The 22,283-nt window shown below is 34.5% G+C and overlaps 1 protein-coding gene across 1 annotated transcript in view; it reads right to left on the reverse strand.

Moving 5' to 3' along the window:
* The window catches only part of LRBA (LPS responsive beige-like anchor protein), a 762,114-nt gene that overhangs the window by 153,892 nt on the left and 585,939 nt on the right, over positions 1-22,283 (reverse strand). The window contains exons 45-46 of the mRNA XM_040626351.1: positions 10,777-10,917; positions 9,631-9,750 (exon numbers count right to left, since the gene is read on the reverse strand). Coding sequence (XP_040482285.1) covers positions 9,631-9,750; positions 10,777-10,917 — 261 coding nt within the window. The remainder of the gene's footprint in view (positions 1-9,630; positions 9,751-10,776; positions 10,918-22,283) is intronic.

The raw sequence follows: 22,283 nt of genomic DNA on the forward strand, positions 1-22,283 counted from the left end.
AAATAAAATGCCTATGAACATATATCTAGTTCAAAAGGAGCTAGATATATAAATCTAGAATTCAGGGAGATCCATGAGATAAAGTGTAAACACCTAGGAAAAAGATATTGATAGAGAAGATATCTAAAACTTTAGTCCTAAGGTACTCTAACAATTTAGGGTATGAAAACAAGATAATGCAGTAAAAGAGAATGGGGAAAAAAAAAAAAAGGTAAGAAGATAGCCAGGAGAGGGTGGCTTCTTATTCCAGAAACAAAGTAAGAAAATGTTACCCCAAAAAAGAATCAATTAATTTTGTCAATAATGGTGACAGAACAATTAAGATGCGAACTGAGTATCTGCATTTCACAACATGGAAGTTGTTCATCAATGCCTCTGACAAGACTGATTTCAATAAACTGGTGCAAGAGAAAGCTTGATTTGAGTGGGCTTGAGAGATAATGGGAGCTGAGGAAGTGGAGGACAAAAGAACAGACTACTCTTTCGAGTGGTTCATGATAACTATCACCTATTACTCCTTCTTACCCCATATGCCTATGAAACATTTCTGAAGCTTGGGTTTGAATCCTCAACTAGTAGGTGATATTATCCTCGTTATTATGGAAATACATCAATGTGTCAAAAACTGAATTCACATATTTGCTCTACAAACCTGCTTCACTGTAATTCATAGCATCATTTATTCAGGCACCAAACCTAAAGAATCATCTTTAGACATACAGATGGCCAAGAGACACACAAAAAGATGCTCAACATTACTTATCATCAGGGTAATACAAATCAAAACCACAACAAGATATCACCTCACACTTGTCAGCATGGCTAGTATCAAAAAACAAGAAATAACAAGTATTGGCAAGGATGTGGAGAAAAGGGAACCCCCATATACTGCTGATGGCAAAGCAAAATGGTACAGTCACTATGAAAAACAGTATGGAGGGTCCTCAAAAGATTAAAAATAGAACAATACAATCTAGCAATTCCACTTCTGGGTATTTATCCAAACAAAACAAAAACACTAATTCAAAAAGATCTATGCACCCCTATGTTTACTCCAGCATTATTTACAATAGCCAAGATACAGAAGAAACCTAAGGGTCCACCAAAAGATGAATGAATAAAGAAAATGTGGGGGGTGTGTGTGTGTGGGTGTGTGTGTTGCATGTATGTATATAGAGAGGTAGGTAGATAGGAGGAATGTTACTCAGCCATTAAAAAAAAAAAAAAGAAATCTTACCATTTGTGACAACATAGATGGATCGAAGACGGTATTCTGCAAAGTGAGATAAGTCAGATGGAAAAAGAGAAATACTGTATGATTTCACTTAAATGGGAAGTCTAAAAACAAAACAAACGAACAAACAAAAAAAAGGAAATAGACTCATAGATACAGAGAACAATCTGGTGGTTGTTAGAGGGGAGGAAAGTGTGGGGCTGGGTGAAATAGGTGAAAGTGATTGAAAGGAACAAACTTCTGGGGCACCTGGCTGGCTCATTTGGTGGAGCATGTGACTCTTGATCTCTGGATTGTGGGTTAGAGCCCCATGTGTAGAGATTACTTAGAAATAAAATCGTAAAAAACAAACAAACAAACAAACAAACTCCCAATTATAAAATAAATAGGTCACAGAGATGTACTGCATGGCATAGGGAATATAGTTAATAATATAACTGTATGGCGACAGATGGTAGCTACATTTATCATGGTGATCACTCTGTAATTATATAAATGGTGAAGCATTATGTTGCACACCTGAAATTAATATAATATTGTATGTCAACTATACTTTAAACGAATAAACAGAAAAATAAAATAAAGAAACAACTTTATGTCTCTCCATCCCTTATAGTCAAACAAATGCCGAATCCTGGAGAATTAACCCATCCCTTGAATACATCCCCTTAACCACTTAACTAGTTGAGGCTCTTATCATCTTTCCCTTTAACTAACCGTAAAGGTCAGGAGAAATGTTTTTTCTATGGATTTCTAGGATTTCTCTGAAATCCTAACATTTCTCCCGACCTCCAGTTCTCATCCTTTTTTCCCATCTCATCCCTTTTCCCCCTGGTGGGATCTATTTTCCATACTGCTGCCAAAGTTCTTTCTTTTATAGTACAGCCAATTACATGGTACTTCCATTCAAACATCTTAAATGGCTCCTCATAGCCTATAGCAGGGAATGGTAAACTATAGCCCATTGGCCAAAAACGACCAGCCACCTGTTTCTGTAAATAAATTTTTACTATAATACAATCACACTCATTTGTTTACATATTGTCTACGATGGCTTTTATACTACAGTGGTAGAACTGAGTAGCTGTGACAGAGACCACGTTGACTGCAAACTGAAAAGTATTTATTATCTGGCTATTTGCAGAAAAATTTTGCTGAACTGACCTATAGAACTAAGCCAAATATCTTTAAAATATTACCAAGAATCTTCATACTGGACCACAACTGCCTTTCAGTGTCTCTCCTTTTTTATGTTTCCTACACACCAAAGCACATTAAGACCAGTTAGCAGAGCAATAAGCATTCTCCAATGTGCCAAGAATTTTCTCTGACTTCATTCACCTTCCTCTGAATTCACCAAGTATTAATTTAATAAATATTTAATTTAGTGTCCTTGGTGTTCCAGGTAGTCCTTTAAGCTCTAGGAAAAAACCAATGAGCAAAACACTCCCATTCATGCTGTCATGGAGCTAATGTTCCAGCAGGATAAGACATAATAAGCAAATAAATATATTTATGACAGATGGTGAGTAACATGAAGAAAAATGAAACTGGAAGTCAGTAAAAGGGCTTGGGGTAAGGGATGTAATTTTAAATGGAGAGGACAGAGAAGTCCTTACTAAGAAGGTGACATTTGAGCAAAGACTTGACAAGGGTAAAGGAATGAAGCTATCTAAAGAATTTTTCAGGAAAAACAAGGGCCCTGAATTGGGAAGATACTGGAACATTTGAAGAATACAATGGAGGTCCTGCTTAGTTAGAACAGAGTGAGAAAGGGGGCAAATAGTACAAGAAGAGGTCAAGAGCTAATAGGACTTTGAAGGGCAGAGGTAGATGGCGTTTGAGGCTTGCATTTAAGGACTAAGGCTTTTACTCTCAACTGGGAAACCAGTTGCTAAGATGGCAACTTAATAAAGTTAATAAGATGGAGAAGACCAGGTTTGAAGGAATAAAGAAATAAAGAAATAAAGATCAGGAATTTGGTTAATTTTGAGACACATTTTATATATTCAAAGGGAGATATCAAGGAGCGAGTTAGATACCAAGATAATGTACAGGCTAGAGACATAAATCTGGGAAGCTTCTTAGGACTCTAGCAACCTTTAAGACACAAGTCCAGTCTCAGGATGCCTGGGTGGCTCAGCTGGTTAAGCAGCTGCCTTGGGCTCAGGTCATGATCCCTGGGTCCTGGAATTGAGTCCACATGGGGGGACATTGCTCAGCAGGGAGCTTGCTTCTCCCTCTGCCTACCATTCCCCCTGCTTGTGCTCCCCACCCCGTCCCGATTTAAAAAAGATACAAGTCCAGTCTTACTCTATGAAGTCACTCACAACCTCACCTCCCCAGTCAGAATTAATTTCTTTGTGTTTATATCTTATTATACCACTTATCACTGTCTAAGCTGTATTAAAAATAGTTTTATATATACCTTTCTCATCAGAAGGTATGTGAAATAAAGAACTATGTTTACCTTACCCTTTTAACTCAAGTGCTGTCTAGTATATATTGCATGTGATAAATAACCAATAAATGGTGACTTAAGTGTGTTTTTGAAGATTTTAGTTCAGCTGTCATAGGAAGTTTTCTGCCTGAAGGCTGGGAGCTAGATACTTATTTCCTAACTAAACCTGCTCTTCTGTGTTCTCTACACACATGTCCAAGTCGAATTTAATTTCTCTTTCTGTCTCATCTTACAAGACCAATCAATCACCAGATCTCAACAGTTCTTACCTTCTAAACACATACTAAATTCATCTACATTTCTCTACTACCATTGCCACTACTGAGTTCAAGACTCCACTCTTTCTCCCCTAATTAACACTTTACTGATGGCTTCACTCTTGCTCATAGTTGATACATACTCAAACACCAACCCCAGTGTTCTCTTCAAAACCACAAAATCTGTTCATGTCTCTACTTTAACCCTTCCAATGTCTCCTTACCATCCCAGGATAAAGTTCAACCTCCTTACCAAAGCTTATATGGCCCCTCATGTTAGGCCTTGGATTTCCTCTCCTCTCTCTTCTCTTCATTTCTGATGCTATATCTAGGAGCCCACATAGCCTTAATTATACCAAACTGCTGGTACTGTTTTATTGTCAGTATCTCTTCTAAGGAGTAAGTTCATCAAAGGCAATGGCTGTGTCTATTTGGCACTGTACCACAACCAGGGCCTGAGAGTGCCTAAATATAATTAAAATAAAAAGTTTAAAATTAAGTATTACCTCAGGACTGCCTCAAACTTTTTACTCAGATTATACTAAAATTTTAGTATAGGTTATTTTAGTACTGTATTATTGTCCTAAATTCTAGGCTTTTGGAGAAGTATGGTTCTCCAATAATCATTTTAGATCCATATACTATTGCGGTCCATTCTGAAATAATGAACCTAGGTGATATTTATGACTCCTTCCACTCTTCAATCCTAATTATTAATAATTTCTGTATGAGAGAAGGAAAAGAGTTTAAAGGGAGCAAGTCCAATTTTATATAATCATTAAATTAAATGTATTGACACTAAGGTCCCTGAAATGAGTATGTTGCCTCAGAGCCAGGGGAAAAATCAGTGACATGAACCGCATAGAAAAGCTTAGATATGTGTGTAATACTTAGATGTGATTACCTAGTGAAATTCATTCAAGTTTTATGAGCCCATGATTTGCTTCACAAAATTTGGCTGTAACAGTTCAGTAATCTATTTTGCACTTCAGTGTCTAAACTTAACTGAGTTTTGTTTGTTTCTTTGTTTTTTAGAGAGAGAGAGGGATAGAGAGGATGCACATGAGCTGGGGAGTGGGAGGCCGCAGGGCAGAAGGAAAGGGAAAGAGAAGTTTAAGCAGGCTCTATCTATGCCCAAGGCAGAGCCTGACACTGGGCTTGATCTCACAATCCTGAGATCATGACCTGAGCCAAAATCAAGAATCGGATGCTTAACTCACTGAGCCACCCAGGCACCCCTTAAGTGAGTTTTTAAGACTTGAAACACAAAATCTGTTGGGGATTTTAAAATATTTATCACAATGATGATTCTCCAACCCACTTTAAGCACACCCCATTTCAATCCTCAAGAATACCTATTATTGCTACTACCTATCAATATTCAGATGAAGTACAACATCAGGAACATTGTCCGAAGCATACATGGCTTGATACAGTAGCCATTAGCTACAAGTGGCTGGCTACTGAACACTTGAAATGTGCTTAGTCTAAAAAGAGATGTGTTATTATAAATATAAAATACATACAAGACTCAAAAACAGTAGGAAAAAAGAATGTAATATATCTGAATAATTATTTTATATTGGTTACATGTTGAAATAACAATATTTTGGATACTAAAATTAATTTCACATGGCGCTTTTCACTTTTTAAAATGTGACTATAAGAAAATTTAAAAATACACATGTGGCTGGCAATTGTAGCTTGCATTATATTTCTTTTTTTTTTCCTAAGGATTTCATTGATTTGAGAGAGTGTGAGAGCGAGAGAGATCACAGAGCAAGAGGGAGACGCAGACTTGCCGCTGAGCAGGTAGCCCAACTCAAGGCTCAATCCCGGGACCCTGAGATCATGACCTGAGCCAAAGGCAGCCACCTAACCAACTGAGCCACCCAGGAGCCCCTTGCGTTATATTTCTATTGAACAATAGTAAGCCTACTTTTGAAAAAAATATTTATTTACTTTAAAGAGAGAGAGAGAACAAGAAAGAGCGTAGGGGAGTGACAGAGGGAAAGAGAAACCCAAGCAAACTCCCAGCTGAGCATGGAGTCTGAAGTGGGGCTCTATTTCACAACCATGAGATTAGGACCTGACCTGAAACCAAGAGTCAGATGCTCAACTGACTGCTCCACCCAGGCACCCCGAACAGTAGTAAGCCTACTTAACTGATCAACACCTCTAACAGTTTATCCAGGCAGAATGCAAGCATCATTGAGGGTCATACCTGAAATGAAACCACCAATGATACACAAAAATACAAATGATTCCCAGAACTCTAAAATGGTAAGTCATGCTAAAATTCAAAGATTGCTTTAGTAAAATTTATTTAATAAAGTCTTCTTCTTCCCTAAAATAATTCACATTTTTACTTTAATTTCATAGGAATAACCTTTATTTTTTAGTAAGTTATTCTCTGAGTATTAGCCGAGTGCAAGAAATAGGGTTTCTAAGATATTAAAGTAACAGTTCCCCTTCAGCACAAAAAGAGTTAAGTACTAGAAATGTTATCACGTTATTATTTTTCCCTAAAAAAAATTAATCGTCTTTCTACCTCACAACACTTCATTTTTGTTTTTTTAAAGATTTTTAAAAAAGATTTTATTTATTTATTTGACAGAGAGAGAGAGAACACAAGCAGGGGGAGCGGCAGAGGGAGAACCAGGCTCCCTGCTAAGCAGGGAGCCCAATGGGGGGCTTGATCCCAGGACCCTGAAATCATGACCTGAGCCAAAGGCAGATACTTAACCGACTGAGCCACCCAGGCGCCCCTAAAGATTTTATCTTTATGTGATCTCTACACCCCATGTGGGGCTCAAACTTACAACCCCGAGATCAAGAGTTACATGCTCTATCAACTGAGCCAGCCAGGTGCCCCACAACACTTCATTTTTGTAAAATGTCATGAAAACACGTTAGAAAATGTATACCATATTCATCAAGCAAGGTATACTTTAGAATACACTCAATAAAGTGATTCTCACCACCCATACTTCACTATCCTCTGTGTACTGTTCAACATTTTTCTTATTATTTCCAGAAACTTCAACAAGACAATACAAATAAGAACAGACTATAATTAATATTCCACTGAAATACGTTATATCTCAATGAAATATTTATACTACTATAATGACTTAAATGTACTTTCTTATACATTTATTCTTATACATTATATTATTATTATGACTTAAATATGCTTTCTAAAGTGTTAAAAAGTAACATTTTAAAAAAGGCAGGATAAAAGAAAAGAAGCAAGATTAAATACTTCCTCAGTTTTAAAAGGACCATCTAGCCATGTATAAGGAGGCTCTTTAAGCAGCCTGTGTAACCATGTATTACATATTTTTCAAAGTACTTGAAAAGTTGTAGGGACCAAATTAGTTAGTTAGCAATATAGAAAATGTAATTTATCAATGTCCTATCTACCGTACAGATGTTTTGCGGTTTAAAAAAAAAAAGGAGAATATACATATTGGTTATAAGAGCAAGTAGGTTTTAGCAAATAGTCCTGAAAAAAATTTCTGTGCCTCTGAACAAGATTAAATAATATTATGAATGAAACTATATTTTTATTCAGGCCAAATCAACTTGACACTTCGAATTCTAAAAAAAGTTTTTAAGTTTTTCCTTAACTCTGTACTCTGTGTCTTCATACAGATGCTTTATATAACACTGCTAGAAACCCAGAGATTAAGTAGCACAACAGCAAGAATTCAAATTCTAGTATTTGTCTAGTAGTTGGAGCTGTTTTATTAAAGACTGCTGGGGCATTCAAAAGAAAGTGAGATGAATCTAAGTCTTTATTATTTGTGAAGGAATAAGAAAAATTAGGAAGAAAGGTAAAGAAGTTCTTTTTTTTTGTTTTTTATTTTTATTTTTTTTTAGTTTTCAATGTTGCAGCTGTTTTGTGTGGGTTTTTAATTTTTTTACAGGTAGGGTATTTTAAGGTAAGTGTTTGGGAAAATGGAACTAGACTTGTGCTAACTGAAGAATCTTGACAGAAAAAGGCTGAGATTCAGGAAAAAGAGATGACAGAACTACAAGGATCTATCCTATGCACCTCTGGTCTAACAAAGCATTAAGAAGGAATGTCTAGCACTTAGAGGTAGAAAGTTGAAGATACACATTATCCATTTATTGTGAAGTAGGAAAAATAATTTTCAAATTCATGATTTTATTTTTGTTTAAATTTCAAGTACCAAACTTAAGTATGAGGTTATAACTTGGTCATGAGATGCTTAACAAATGAAAGAATTAACAAATTTTTTAAAAAATCATGTCTTCAATTTGATAACAAAAAAGTTAGGCTTATCACTGTTTTCATATGTCCATATCCCTTATTACTTCTCAAAAGAGTTAAATAAGTAATTCAATAGCTTTGAGATTAGAAGGATTCAAAAATAATTATTAAATCTACTAGCTGTTCTGATTTACTGTTATCTAATTACCCATCTCAAAATCATCTACTGATGATTCTTTTTTTTTAAAGTAAGCTCTAAGCCCAATGAGGGGCTTGAACTCACAACCCTCAGATCAAGAGTCACATGTTCTACTGACTGAGCCAGCCAGGAGCCCTCTACTGATGATTCTTAAAAAATATGATATATAATTTCAAGAGTATTTCAGAGTACATTATTTGCAATATCAAAAAATCCCATAGATGTCCCAACATAAAAGATTATTTCTGCATATGGTGTAATCTTCTTCAATAAAATATCTTTGATAAAAGCAATGTTGTGCTCTATTGTAAGATAAAGTATGTGAATTCATTTTATAGTCTGCAAAATACCACACCTAAAAGATATAATTATCATTAAATTTTTTAAAGGTACTCTATAGTAACATAAACATTAGTAATGTAACTTTTCTGCTTTTAAGCCCCAATATTTCTTATATGGTGCTTATCATTTTCTTCCATATAGTATAAATATTTATATATAAGTCATATTTCTTTATGAGACTATAAGGCATTTCACATCCATAGGCATATCTCATTATATTCAACAGCATCTAACACAGTACCTATCAGAAAGAGACAGTATGTCATGAAAATAAAATACTATAACTTCTGAGGGTAGAAGCAAAGATCTAGTAAGGATTACGTTAGCTACTGTGCAAAGTTTTTGATTTTTTACAGTAGTGAACATAGATAGGAGAACTTTTCGTTTCCCTCAATAATAATGCAACCTTATACCAAGCAGAGTCAGATATGAATTTTAGTAGCAGGTAGAAGATGATTACCTTAAGAAAACAGACATGGAATCTTTAAAATAAAATGAAGTAAAATAAAATTAAATAAATTAAAAGGCTGAGATTCTTCTCATAGTATTTTTCTGGCTGTATTAATTTCATTCACTAAGTTTGTAATGCCATTGAGCGTGCTACCTTACATTCATACTACTGTATTTTTCCTTTTTAAAGATTCCAAGAAGGAAAAAACAACCATTCTACAACTAAAGAGAAAGAGACAGGGAGACATATGACAGGTAGAGATAGACAAAGAACAGAGAGACAGAGACAGAGATTCTATACAGTTGTTCTTGGCCATTTAATTAAAGCCTCAGCTTTTGAGGCTTCTCTTCAGTAAACAGTGCTATGCTGCAAGAGAGTAACTGTCAACATTCACTCAACAAGGAACACAATGGCAATAGTAAGTATAAAATGAAACATTTCTGTACCTTTATATCAGATGTATCACGCTGACAGTTTCGCCAAGCTCTGGAAATTGATGAAAAAGTTCGATCTGCATGATCAAATTTCCCTCCTTGCAAATTTAGGAAATAAGTTGTGAAAGGTTCCTAAAAAGTAAGCAATTAAAAAAATTCATGTTTCCTCCTGCATAAAAATATGATTTTAAAAAAATCATTATATTTAGATACTTCAAGGACTAATAGACATTAGCCAGCTATATACAAACTAGGTATAAAATGGGAATTATATCTAAATTATTGTATTAATGTTCTTAAACTATTGTTTCAGAATATTTCCAAAATTTGGCATTTGCCACATTTTTCAGACTCTCTCCTTTTTCAAGAACAATTTATTAATAAAATTCAAACATAAATTAGACTGCATTTTCTTCATAGTACAGGGAAATAGTCTAATATGTAATTTTCCTATTGTTATGGCTCAATATTTAATTTATGATTAAGAAAAGAAAAATGTTTGGAAGATTTAAAAGCCTCCTCTTAGTTAAAGAACACTTAAACACATATTAGTAGATAATTGCTTGAAATTAGCTAAGCACTATAAATTACTTCTAGGATTTATGTCTGCCTGTACCCTTCTAACAAGCTTTAATTAATGATGTGCTGCTAATGCTTTCCCAAAGAAATTACTTTCTAGTAGATGAATCACCTTTCAATTTTACAGAAACATTTCTTGTTTAACCAATATATTATCAATACACAGTAGCCTTGGTGTAATCTACAGACATACCTTATTCCATTTGGGGCAACTGAAGTTCCTAAAATATATGAATATATGCTATCTGAACAAAATCTTACTTAGTTCTTATTTTAATATGCTACATTTGAAAATAACCTATGTTACAATTTAGGATCTGATGAGATATCAACCTTTTGAAGAGGCAAATTTAAGAAAAATATTCACATAGTTCCAGTGAAACATTTTTAAGGCTATTGTATAGTAATACCATGTTATCAAATACATGCCAAATGGGATAAAGAGATATTTATAATTAGAAATCTAATCATTGAAAAAAAAATTCAGCATTTAAAAAAGATGCCTACAACTCTCAATCATTGCATATTCTCCACAACACTGAATTTAGTTATTCAGTGTATTATTCAAACTGAACTTACTATTCTTAGCAGCCATGCAAGAACAAAACTTGCAGTTGAGTAATGAGTACCATAGTGGAACTTTGGAACTTGATCATCTTCCCATGATTCGTAACGCTCTGCAAAGAATGCTGCTCTTTTTGGATTCAAAGCTCCTATTGGCTGCCAATGTGGAGGAAAAACAAAACAAAACAAAACAAGAACACATAAATGTAATCATCTTTTATTTCTTTCTTCAAATGTCATCCTACTAGCAAGTGTGAAAAATCTTTTCCAATGCAGGTTAAACATACACATATAAGTGGAGGGAGAAACCTGTCATTTCTCAGTGAGTCTAGTTTCTGTTGAATACAGATTTTTAATCAGACTATAACAAGTATTTTCATAAAGACAGTTACATGAAGTGAATATTAGCTATATAATACTTTGGAAAGCACCTATAAAATCCTATTTATATAATTAGAAGCAACAACTAGAAACAGAATCTTGATGTTAGAGAATTAATTCACAATAGCTTCTGAGAAGAGGAGGAAACAAAACTAGAAGGGAATGAGGAGTGCAAGGAAGACAATGAGTGAAAAAGGGATTAAATGTAAATATAGAAATTTCTAGTAGTATGAGTAAAAGCAGAATTTAGAGGAAAAAAACATCCTGGCCTGAAATAAAGTATAATATGTATGTGTACGTATATATATAACATAAAAATAATAGAAGACAGATTATGCATTTATACAAGAAAATGATACACTATAACAGAGGGCAGAAAAGCAGGATAGCAAATAGTCAAAGAATGTGGGCTCACTGGAATAGTAATAATACTCAGTCCGAAGGCTGTTTCAGAAAATAAAATGAGTAATTACATGTAAAATCCTACAAACCATGCCTGACAATATTCAATGAATGCTAACTATCACTTTTAAGATTATCTTTCAGAATCGGGGTAAAGTTTGAATGAAATAATAGCCTGTAAAACCCTTAGAACATAACTTGGCATAAAATAAGAGCTAAATAAATGTTAGCTGGTATCATTATTATTGCTGCAGCTGTTGTTATTTAGAGAAAACATGAATTTCATTAAAAAGCATCCAAAATTTTCTGTGATTATGCACATGTATATTTTTTGCCTTTTATTTATTTATTTTTTAAAAATAATTTTTATTTTGTTATATTAGTCACCATAGAGTACCTCCCCAGTTTTTGATGCAATGTTCCATGATTCATTATTTGCATATAATACCCAGTGCACCAGCACATGTATATTTTCTTAAGGAAGATTGTATGAGTATTAAGATTCTCAAAGGGGCCTGAGGTCTCCAAGAATGTAAAAAACCACCTGCTTTAAGTAATAACTCATTCTCATAAAACATTCTGATCTCTAGAAAATCTCTATTCCTTATTTAAAATATAATTACCATTTCACTGGGGGAAAAAAAAAGCCAAGATGACTTTCTTAAATGAGGACCTAGGAGTTAGTTACCTCATTTATAAGAGAAAGAAAATATCTTAAATATCGTATTATTTATGGGAGATATGCTAAACTGAAATAAATTTAAAAATATGGGTTTAAAAATAGATGTATTCAGAAATATTCTGTTAAAAATGAAGCAAAGGTAAACTACTTTTTAAACTGCTTTTCATGTTAATATGTGATTTAAAGCAAGATTTTAAATTCATCATTTTCACTATCTTTAACTGTTAACTATTTTTAAAAACTATCTTTAGAACTGTTCTCTTTCTATAGCTTGGTTTGAATCAACATTTTATATCAAGTCATTTTTTTACTTTACAAGCAAATTTTTAAAAATCTTTCATTGATTACTATTTTAGATCAATATCTCAGTATACTAATTTAAAATGCCATCTTTTAAAGCATTAGTTTCTATACAGAAGAATTAAACCTGATTTACTAAATTTATGCCAGTTAAGAATGGAAGTGACTCCAAGAAATCTTTGTTACAGAATCAATTTGGAATGCCTTTAAACATATTTTGGTTGTTGTTCCTAAACACTGAGCCATACAAAAGGAAAGAACGAAGAAATAAAATCATTGGAAGACAAATTATGTGAATTAAAAATAGAATCAATGCTCCTTTTGTATAGTTCTGCAGCATATTAAGTATTCACTTTATCTGCTCCTATTTTTATTACTCTCCAAATGAGTATACCCCCAAAATCAATAGTTATAGAATCACGTTTCTTGAATATAATGCTAAAACCAATTAGGATTGATTTCACGAGCATCTGAGAAAAAAATGGCATTGTGCAGAGATCTATATAGGTAGAACCCACAGTATTGATTCTGGCTGTTATTGTTACAGTTGGTTTCTGAAGCTTGCTACAGGACAGCTATCAAGACATACCACATTTATTTGTAAGCATATAAAAAAGAAGTCCCCAAATAAAAGAAGGTTTAAAAAAAAAAAAAAAGACCAGTGGAGCTGTGCAATGACAATGATACACTATCAGCTTACTCAGAGAAGTTACAGTGGGAATACACACATTGAATTATACATTACGGGAAAGCACTGATTTATTGTGGTAATAACATCCACCTCATTAAAAGATTCTGCTTTGCTGCAGTTGGAAGGCTACATATTGTTTACTGCTATAAATTAATGGCAGTGCAAAGACGACTGTGGAACCGTCCTAACAATAGATCTGTAATGACAGTGCTGTATATCACAGCTTCCTCAGCAGCTTCATAATAAAATGGAGACAATGTATTGAGCTAATACATTCTACCATGCTGGCCCATATTTTTCTGACAACTGCTTTAAAAGATGAGCTGAATCCAACTATGTTATAATGCTGCAAAACATTTAACTAAGCAAGAGTCAGTCATACACCAAAGTGCATCATAGCATTTTTAAAACATTGTCTAAATCAGCATTTCAAGAGGTTTATTCATCTCTGCAAAAGAACTAAAAGTAAATGCCGATGGCTTCTCTTACTTATACAGTATATTAAGAGTAACAATTGGAGGGCAATTCAGGAAGATGCCTAGCACTATCTCCTACAGGGAGCTCTTTGTACAATTTATAAAAGCTTGACAGAATACTTTTTTAAATCAGCAAACTGATTAAAGGAAGAAGAGCCAAAATACTGGTCATTTAAAATGGTCATAACTTCCTGAAAAAAAATCAATAAAAAATAGGTATTGATTAGAGAGGTGCAATTCAAGGTTGGAACAAGGTAAAAATAAATAGCCCTAGGATATAGGAAAGTAATTTTAAAAATTACAAAAAGCCATCAAATAAAACTACATAAGATTTTTTAAATCTACAGAATAAAACTTTAATCACAATAAGGTAAAAAAGTGGTTGAAATAAAACAGAATGATTTAAAAACTAGAGTATCAGGACTATCAATAGAAGCATTATGTCTGGAAAAAAATGGAAATAAGAACTTGGACTGAAGTAGGAAAAGACAAATTAAAGAAAAAAAGGAACACCAAAACTCTTGAAAATGTATAAATAGAAAAAAAATCACTATTCTAGGATATTCTAATCTCACAAATAGCAAAACTGACAACTGTGGTAGAGTGATAAGTATTCTGTTTGAGAACTACTAATGATAACTTCCAGAACAGGATATGCAAAACAAAACTTTCTAAATTAGGTTTCTTAGGAGTACTGCAATAAAAAAAAATCTTTTTATTACCTACTTTGAGAAGTAATTTTGCTAATTAGTAGCGAAACAAAATTACTGCATGTGAAATGCCCAGCTCACTGCCTGGCACACAGTATATTATTCATAATAATATTTATTACTATTTTGCTGCTTATTTGATGAATAATATTTAAGAAAAAAAACTATTAAACAAGTCTGATGAAATTAGTAGAGTCTGTTAGAAAAGAATTAAACATCACGATCTTCTAATGGTACATACAGTACTGTGCATTACCTGTCAAAAGCCTAATAGTACACAGTAGCTCCAATAAACTGAATTACCCTACCTCAAGAAAATAACCGAAAGCAAAATTACTTTTTAAAAATCCAAAGGGCATCCACATGTTACTATGAAAAGCATATGAAATGTCAAGCAAGTAACAGTCATCTTCTACCACCCCAATTAAAAACAAATAGCTTTGGATTCACAGACTTCTTCAGAGGCACATAACAGACTTTTTCATCTAATTACTAGTGAAAGTTGGCTGTAAAAAGAAAAGGCTTTTATAGTGTTGATACATTCTAAACTTTTTCTTTCTTTTTTAAAATTTTAGGAAATCTTACCTGAAATTATTTAATTAATACCCCCAGCTCACACTTTGCAGTTTACAAGACATTATTACACATTCTCATGGTAAATGTGTGAGCTAGAAATCCCTGTTTTAAAAATGAAGAAGTATTTTGAGTAACCTAGTTCAAAGTCAACATAAATCTAAGAGATACAAATTCAGTACTCAAAAATCCAGTTTTGGAGTCATTTTATCCATCTAAAACTGTTGTATTAATTATAAATTATTTTTCCTAATTTCAACAATTGCTTATATGTCCACTTTTTCCAATATGATATTTATTTATTGGTTGGCATAAAGGCTAATAATATATGTAAAGTGCTTAGCAGAGATCCTGGCACAAAGAAAGTACTTGACAAGCGTAGCTGCCATGAATGTTGTTGTAATTGTTATTACCACCATGACTGACATAAATCCTTCTTCCTTTTGAGATTTATATGTGAACTGTTCTAATTTATATCAACCTTTCAGAAGTGAAGTTCCAAACGGATGGACCATGATTATAGTTACCAAGAAAGTTGAAGGGAATTGGCAAGGAATCTCACAAATTCAACAAAGCAGAGATTTGCTTGAGTTAACAAACTTCTCTTTTAAAATCCAAATCTCAAAGGAGTTTTTTTTACATCTTTCTGTGAAGGCCTTCTTTGGAAAAGCGTTAGATCCTAACATCTTGGGGATGAGAAGCAGAAGAGAAGATTAAAGAAAAAGTAAAAGATCATTCTGGTGCATAAGACACAGAAATAAGGCCTTTGGAAACACTAAAGGATAGGGTATCATAAAAGATACATTTTGTGGTTATAGGGGAGTGGTGAAGAGATGTCAAAACTGAAAAGGGGCTCAGGAAGGGGAGGTAAAAGAGTGTAACCATTTTTAGGATCTTGCTTAGGATCTGGATGACTGGCCTAAAGCCATCTGCCAATGTCATCTTCATTTGGTATGATTAGGAAACTAGAAACCTCCTTTAATTTTATGACTACACATAAAGCCCGTCATACAGCATTTGAGAGGTCATGTGCAAGAGACGTTTTACATTATTTTATTTTTTCTTGGAAGTAGGATAGGCCTATAGACACTGAAACAGGGCCACTGCAAAATAAGGGATAAAAACTAGCAAGGAAAATATAACAAGATGGTTGAACTCAATGGTACAGGAATCCAATGTTATATGTTATAAAAATGCCAGATTAGAGGACTGACTATTGTTAAGTAATAAAAGGTATCTAATATTCATGAATGGATTAAACAAAAAACTTCAAATTCAGAGGATGAAAGGGAATGGACTATTGGCAAATGTGATATAAAAGATGACCATTTCTGATTAGAGAATAATGATTTGGTTTGGAAAAAGTTAGCATTCCTAACTTTTGGCAAAAAAATTGAGTCAGAGAAGTTAAATGACTATTAATGACTGGCTACCTATGCCAGTGGCAGGAGCAAGACTTAGAACCACCTTTAACTAAATTGACTAGCAAATCCTAGAATGATCTGGGTTGTGTGGATTGATAAAAATGCTGGTGCTGAATCTGTAAAGCCATGAGAATCCTTTCATGGAAGTTTTAGATTCAAGATCCTTTTGAAAATGTGCTAGTTACATTTTTATCCCTACTTATCTAATGTGTGTGGATATCACTTTAGCAGAAGGTTTCATAAATGAAAAAAAAAAAAGAATATTTTGCTTGGGGACACCGAAAGATGTTTGGCAAAAATAGCTTAAAAAAAAAAAAAGTGAACAAAAAAGGTAAATACTGTCACCCAAGTTTATGGCTTTACTTTTCTCTTACCTTTTATATTTATATATCCACATCCATGAACCCAATAAGAGCCTTTAATTCTCTGCGCTGCTAAAGCTTTTTAAAGAAGCCACTGAATTTTATTCTGTGCTTCTCCACCACCTGCCTTCTTCCCCCACCACCAAGAGAAGAAAATAAACGAACAGCCTCTGTCATTTAAGCAGTGTTGCCACTGTTAGGGGTGCAGTACTATTTTGTGTCAGTTGTAGTAGCTCTTTTATCTAAATGACAAGTATAACAAACAGCTTGATCAGCATTTTTACTCAACCTTGGCTTTTAGGGTATTTTGTCATTTGCTATATATGGCTGAAATGGTTTGGCACTTATCTTCACACACTCTACATTTTATTTAATATTGTCAAGAAAAAAATCTCATTGGCACACTACTGTGGCTTTTAGAGTTAACAAATAAGCACTTTTGTTTTCAAGTACCAGAGCAGTTTTTAATCCCTTGAAAACACACTTTCTTGCAAGTGGTGTTAAACATATACCCACTATACTATTTCAATTTAACAAACACATCTTGGGAAAAAGTAAGTATTCCATTTTACTTATTGTGCCTACGTAGAATCTAAATCATTTCAAATGCTCACACTGGTAGATTTAGTAGCCTCTGCAGTTCTGTTATTCAGCTACGGCTCATATTACGTGATTTTTACTATAGGTTTTTACCTGAATTTGAGAAAGGCACAGAAATTGATTAAAATAATCTCATAATCCAATGCCAGTGTTAAGCTAAATGCCTGGAAGGACCCCCACCCCCCACCAAAACCCAATTTTAATAATCCAAGGCCAAAAGAAAAAAGTATTTTAACTAATTATGAAAATGATAAACACCCAAGAGGCCCAATGGTGATATAATAAAGCCTATTCATTTTCAGATAGATTCATCTCTCCACTTAAACAGTTAAGAAGTTAAGACCATTAACATCGGGAATTCCAGTCCAAGATAATGACATAAGAGGTTCCTGAACTCACTTCCTCCCATGGACAAACTGAATCTACAGTTACACATGGATCAATTCCCTCTTGAAGAAATCCTGTAACTAGCTGAGCTACATATCAGACAAATGAGAAAAAACCCATAGGGTAACAGGTAGGAAAGGCTGTGACATACTCTTACCATGAATCTTACCTCCAACACAGTGGCATACAATTGGGAAGGAACTCAAAACTCACAGCTTCTCCCTGAGGAGTGAAGATTTTTGGACCCAACATCTAGCACCCCGGTTAAGACCTCCACCTGTAAGAGAGGCCCTCCAGAACACCTAGCTCTGAAAGCCAATGAGGCTTGCATCCATAAGACCATAAGACAACAGTAAAACCATACCAAAATTGCACAGATCTTCACTGGCTCAGGAGGACTCAGTGTGGCTATCCGCCAGAGCTCATCTCTGAGACAGCGGATAGAAATGCCAAATCTCCCAGTCCTTCCTTGAAAGAGGCCTATTTGCACATCTTAAAAGCTGCAGCCTGAGAGTTAGGATCCTAACTTAACACACATCTAGGAATTGCAATCCTCCCATGCGACCAGAAAAGCCAGCAGACACCATCTCTGCATTCACCCTGTAGCCCTCTCCAAATTACCAATATCTCCCTGGAAGGAGCTTGTACACAAGTCTGGCACTTCTGCTTTCATGGCTGCCACCTAGAAGCATCCCTTGATCACCTGGTTCTCATGGCCATTGGGGCTAGTGTTTACAAGGTCCTACAGGACTGTAGCAAACAAACAGTTCATTAACATGCAATTCCTCCCCACCCCCCAAGGGCTCAATGTCCAGCTCCCAGTCTTTCCCTGAAAGAAGTCCACCTTCAAACTTTAAAAGCTGCTGCGTGAGCCTCTGGCTTCCAATCAGCCTGCACCTACTGCTCACTGAGATCCTTACCTTTGGGACACTGACAGGTCTTAGCACACCCTCAATGATTGGGAGCCACAAAGAACAAAGAAGGTGGCTTGGACAATCAAAGTTTTGAGAGATAGAATGTGACTTGCTATGAAGGAGGACAGGCACAAAATACCACCCACTTCCTCTAATCTTTCTCTTCAAATAAATCAAAACCCTTAGGCTGATGGGGGAGGAATACCAAATGCTCTCATCCCAGGGCCTGGAAGAGAGATAGGAAACTCTATATTACCAGAGGACCAGGCAAAAATCTACTGCTTCTGGGTAGAGTAGAAGCAAAAGCTTAGGGGAAGGGGGAAAAAAAAAACTCTTTGAGCCAAGATTCTGCACTGATACAAAGGAGAGGTCTGCTACTATTGGAAGAGGGATGAGAAAATCTCTCATGCCTGAGACCTGCCACAGACACAAGGCAGAGTCTGGATGTCATACAGGATACAGACAAGAACACTGAGAAGGCCCACTGAGAAGACCCCACAGGGTCTGCTTCAGAGTGATGCTGGATCAGGAGAATGGAGAAGTTGCCCTCCCCCACAAGCCTGGCACTGAGTATCGAGCAACAGCAATCTACTCCTGGGGAAAGACAAAAGAGTAGAGAGAATCTTCAGTGGCACAGGCATAGAGGGTCTGCCAGAGAGTAGAGCAGGAACAGCGAGACAAAATCTCCAGCACCCTAGGACCCATTCTAAGACAAATTCAAATGGAAGAAATAGAGGAATTTGTGCAGTCTGTGCTGCATTTAAAGTAACAATGATGATAAGAAATCCAACTGAGCTCACTTACTGCCTGGATTGACTGAACTTCCCACATAAATTGCCTGACATAAGAAAAGGCACCCACATTTCTGGGCATAAAATAGTATTCACATCCCAGTCTCTACTGATATTAAACCAAAAATTATGAGATGTTTAAAATACTAAGAAAAAATGACCCACTGTAAAGACACAAAGCAATCAAAAGAACCAGTCTTAGAGATAATGCAGATGTTAGAACTATCAGAAAGGTTATTTAAAGTAACTTTGATTCACATACTAAAAGATCTAGGGGAAAAGGTAGAAAACTTACAAGAGCAGGTGGGAAATTTCAGCAGAGCAGGAAACTATAAAACAAGAATCAAATATAAATGCTAGAAACAAAAGAAAAACAATCAGAGAAGAATTCTTTTGATGACCTTACATGCAGACTGGACACAGCTAAGGAAAAAAAAAAAGTAAATTTTAAGGTAGAGTAATAGAAAAAGATACTGCAAGTAATAAAATAATGCTGTCATGGATATATTAATATCAGAAAAAGTAGCCTTCAGAGCATGGAATATTACCAGGTATAAAGAGAAACATTACATAATGATAAAGGGATCCATTTATCAAGAAAACATAACCATTTTAAATTGTTTCCTAGGGCTCCTATCACAAAGTACCACAAACTGAGTGGCTTAAAACAAATAGAAATGTATTGTCTCATAATTCTGGAGTTTAAAAGTCCAAAATCAAATTGGCAGAGCCATGTTCTCTTTGACCCCTCTAGGGGGAAGATGCTTCTGTGCCTCTTTCAGTTTCCTGGAGCCCAAGGTGTTCCCTGGCTTGTGGCAATGTAACTCCAATCTCTGTCTCCATCACCACATGGTATTCACTCTTTTGATGTCTGTCTTAACATGGTGCTTTTGTTTTCTTGTAAGGACACCAGTCATATCAGATTTGGGCTCAATCTAATGACCTCATCTTAACTTGATTACATATGCAAAGACCCTCTTTACAAATAAGGTCACATCTACAGGTACCCCAGTACTTGTGAGGACTTCAATATATTTTTTTGGGAAACACAATTCAACTCATAACATGTACCCCAAAACAAATGATTCAAATTGTAAAACAAAAACTGATAGAAATGAAAAAATACATAGACAAATCTAAATTGTAGTTGGAGACATCAACAACTCCACTCTCAGTAATCAACAGAACAAGTAGAAAATCAGTAAAGATATCTAAGATACGAACAACACTATCAACCAATTTTACCTAACTGGTTGTAAATGACATGTACAGAACACTTAACCTAACAACAGAAGAAGTATTCTTTTCAAGTACACATGGAACATTAACTAACACAGTCCATTTTCTGAGCCATAAACCAAATTTCAACTAATTTTAAAAACTGAAAATCATACAAAGTATATTCTCCAATCCTAATGGAATTAAACTAGAAATCAACAAGAGAAAGATGTCTGACAAATCTCCAGACCTGTGGAAATTAAACAACACTCTTCTACATGATTCATGTGTCAAAGAGAAAGTCACAAGGAAAATTAGAAAAGATTTTGAATGAAATAAAAATGAAAACACAATATATAAAAATTTGTTGGACCTTATAAAATCAGTGCTTTGAGAAAAACATGTAGCATTAAACTTTACATTAGAAACAAAAAGAGATCTCAAATCAATAGGTTAAAGCTTCTACCTTAAAATACTAAAAAAGAAGAGGAATTAAATCCAAATCAAGAAAAAAGAACAATAGTAGAAAAAGCAAAGATCACTGAAATTGAACACAGAAAAAGTAACAGAAAAATAAATAAAATCCACAGCCAGACTGATCTGGGGGGGGGGGGGGAAGAGAAGGAAAAAAGAAAGAAAACAAACTACCAAAATCAAGAAAAGATAAAATAAGCAAATCTATGAAAGAGTCAGACTACCAAAGCTCATTCAAGAACAGAAAGGTAATGTGAATAGCGCTCCATGAATTTAATTTGTTTTAAAAAACCTTCCCGGAAATAAAATTCCTGGCCCAAATGGTTTCACTAATGAATTCCGCTAAACCTTTAAGGATGAAATAATTTCTACACCATTTTTCCAGGAAACAGAATAAGAAGGAATAACTTCGAAACTGATTTTGTTCTGCCAGCATTACCCTGATGCCAAAACTAGACAAGGACATTACAGACAAATATCCTTCATGACCACAGATGCAAAAATTCTTAAGCAAATACTAACAAATCAAATCCAAAAGGATAATACATCACTATCAAGTTTGGTTTATCTCAGGAATGAATCCAAAATCAACCAGTATAAAATTTACCATTTTAACAGACTAAAAAAGAAAAACCATATGATTATCTTCAGAAAAAGATTCTGACAAAATTCAATATCCAATAATAATGAAAACTTTCAACAAACTAGAAACAAAAAGGAACTTCCTCAACCTGATAAAGGGTATCTATGAAAAACCTAGTGGCTAGTATACAAAATGGTAAAAGATTGAATACTTTCCCCTAAGACCAAAGCCAAGGCATTCTCAATACTTCTACTCAATGTTGTATAATCCAGTAAGTATTCATTCAGAGATGATATATTCATTTATGCCAGAAGTCCCAAAAAGTCTAGCAAGGTTGCAAAATACAAGATCAATGTACAAAATCCAGTTGTATTTCTATATACAAGAAATAATAATTGAAACTGAAAATTTTATAACTCTTAAAAAACATGAAAATTTTAAGGGTAAATTAACAGAAATATGTACAAGAATTATATGCCAAAAACTGCAAAACATTAGAGACTAAAGGAAACCTAAATAAATGGAAGATAAACCATATTCATGGATTGAAAGAT

The sequence above is a fragment of the Ursus maritimus genome, unplaced genomic scaffold (assembly GCF_017311325.1).
Source record: "Ursus maritimus isolate PB19 unplaced genomic scaffold, ASM1731132v1 scaffold_11, whole genome shotgun sequence".
Lineage (NCBI taxonomy): Eukaryota > Metazoa > Chordata > Mammalia > Carnivora > Ursidae > Ursus > Ursus maritimus.